Here is a 1,725-nt window from a genome sequence, read left to right as displayed (position 1 = left end):
ATTGCTGGTATGTACAGGTATGTACTACCACAACCTGCTTTTTTTTTTTTTTTTTTTTTTTTTTGAGATGGGATCCTTGGTTTGTTGCCCAGGCTGCTGTTAAAGCCCTCCCACTTTAGACTTCTGAGTAAGTAGGATTGCAGGAGTTAGCCACCATACCCAATAATTCATGGTTTTTATGCCAACCCAACCCATCTTCCTCCCCACCACACACCATTATTTATTTGAGATAGGACCTTTATGTGTACTTAGCCAGACTGGCTGTAATTCTCTCCTGCCTCCATCTCTGGAGTGCTAGGATTACAGGCATGTACTACACCATACTCAGCCCTCAATTTCCACCAAATCTAAAGATCTCATTAGGAAATATTTACTATGTCCACCTCTTCAGATAAGATAGTAGACAAAATTTTTGAAAGCAGATAAAATTATTCAGAATGTCTTATATTTTGTACAACTAGGGTAAATTCTTTCAAGGCCACCTCTCATTGTCTGGCCTACTGCTTAATCACTAGGGCTAATTGAATAGGTCCTTAATATGTGTTAAACAACCTGGCAAAGAGGAGCATGACTCTAATCCTAAATGCTCTAGAAGTGGGGCAGGACTACCATATATTCAGAGCCAGCCTGGGCTACCAAGTAAGTACCAGGTGTGCCAGGGGGCCCTAGCAACACAAAAATAATCAACTAAACAAGAAGTGGCTTGGTATAGTGGCACATGCTTGTATATGAAACACTGACTCACCCCACCCGCCATTAAGATAAAAATGGTCATAGATTTGTATTTTTAATGTCAAAAATATATGAAATTATAGTATTCTCATTCCAAATTACTTTTATTGTTATATTATCTGTGTGTTTGTGTGTGTGTTCATATATGCACGGATTTGCACACTATTACACACATATGAGGATAATTTGTGGAACTCAGTTCTCTCCAGCCCAAACTCTAGTATTCATTTTTTTAAAATATTTATTTATTATGTATACAATATTCTGTCTGCATGTATGCCTAAAGGTCAGAAGAGGGCACCAGACCTTATTACAGATGGCTGTGAGCCACCATGTGGTTGCTGGGAATTGAACTCAAGACCTTTGGAAGAGTAGGCAATGCTCTTAACCACTGAGCCATCTCTCCAGTCCCACTCTAGTGTTCTTTACTAGAATACTCTAGAGTTCTTTACTGCTGAACATCACTCCAACCTTCATTTTCTAATTCAAGACGGATATTACTTAATGCCTCTAGAAATCTGATATTAAAGAAAGACAATTACATCTAATTTTATTTAAACCTGTTTCTGTTTTATAGCTGAAAATAAGTATGCAGGAGGGAATCCAGTTTGTGTGCGCCCAACTCCAAAGTGGCAAAAAGGCATTGGAGAATTTTTCAGGCTGTCTCCTAAAGATCCTGAAAAAGAGAACCAGGTTCCTGAGGAAGCAGGATGCAGTGGCTTAGGAACATCGAAAAGAAAGTAAGTATGCTCTGGAAGACAGAAAATTTCCCCCTAAAAATAAAAAACAAAAGGGATCGTGAGAAATTTTGAAGTTTCTTTTCAAGCCAATAAGAAAAGGAAAACTATGCTTTAATTTCTAATAATTTTTATGTTGCCCTAAAATTTCAAATGCCTTTCAAAAATTAATTTTTACTTACTCTGAAGAGTAAGTAAATTTATTATTCCTCTTCAGTTTTGTTTTTGTTTATGCTTTTTTTTTTTTTTTTTTTTT

At 36.7% G+C, this 1,725-nt stretch overlaps 1 protein-coding gene across 1 annotated transcript in view; it reads left to right on the top strand.

Moving 5' to 3' along the window:
* The window catches only part of Pclaf (PCNA clamp associated factor), a 13,046-nt gene that overhangs the window by 1,695 nt on the left and 9,626 nt on the right, over positions 1–1,725 (top strand). Inside the window, exon 3 of the mRNA XM_013346433.2 lies at positions 1,310–1,472. Within this exon, the coding sequence (XP_013201887.1) occupies positions 1,310–1,472 (163 nt within the window). The remainder of the gene's footprint in view (positions 1–1,309; positions 1,473–1,725) is intronic.

Source organism: Microtus ochrogaster, chromosome 5 (assembly GCF_000317375.1).
Source record: "Microtus ochrogaster isolate Prairie Vole_2 chromosome 5, MicOch1.0, whole genome shotgun sequence".
NCBI classification, from domain to species: Eukaryota; Metazoa; Chordata; class Mammalia; order Rodentia; family Cricetidae; genus Microtus; species Microtus ochrogaster.
The sequence above is the reverse complement of the archived record's forward strand: the minus strand, read 5'-3'. Positions and strand labels throughout refer to the sequence as shown.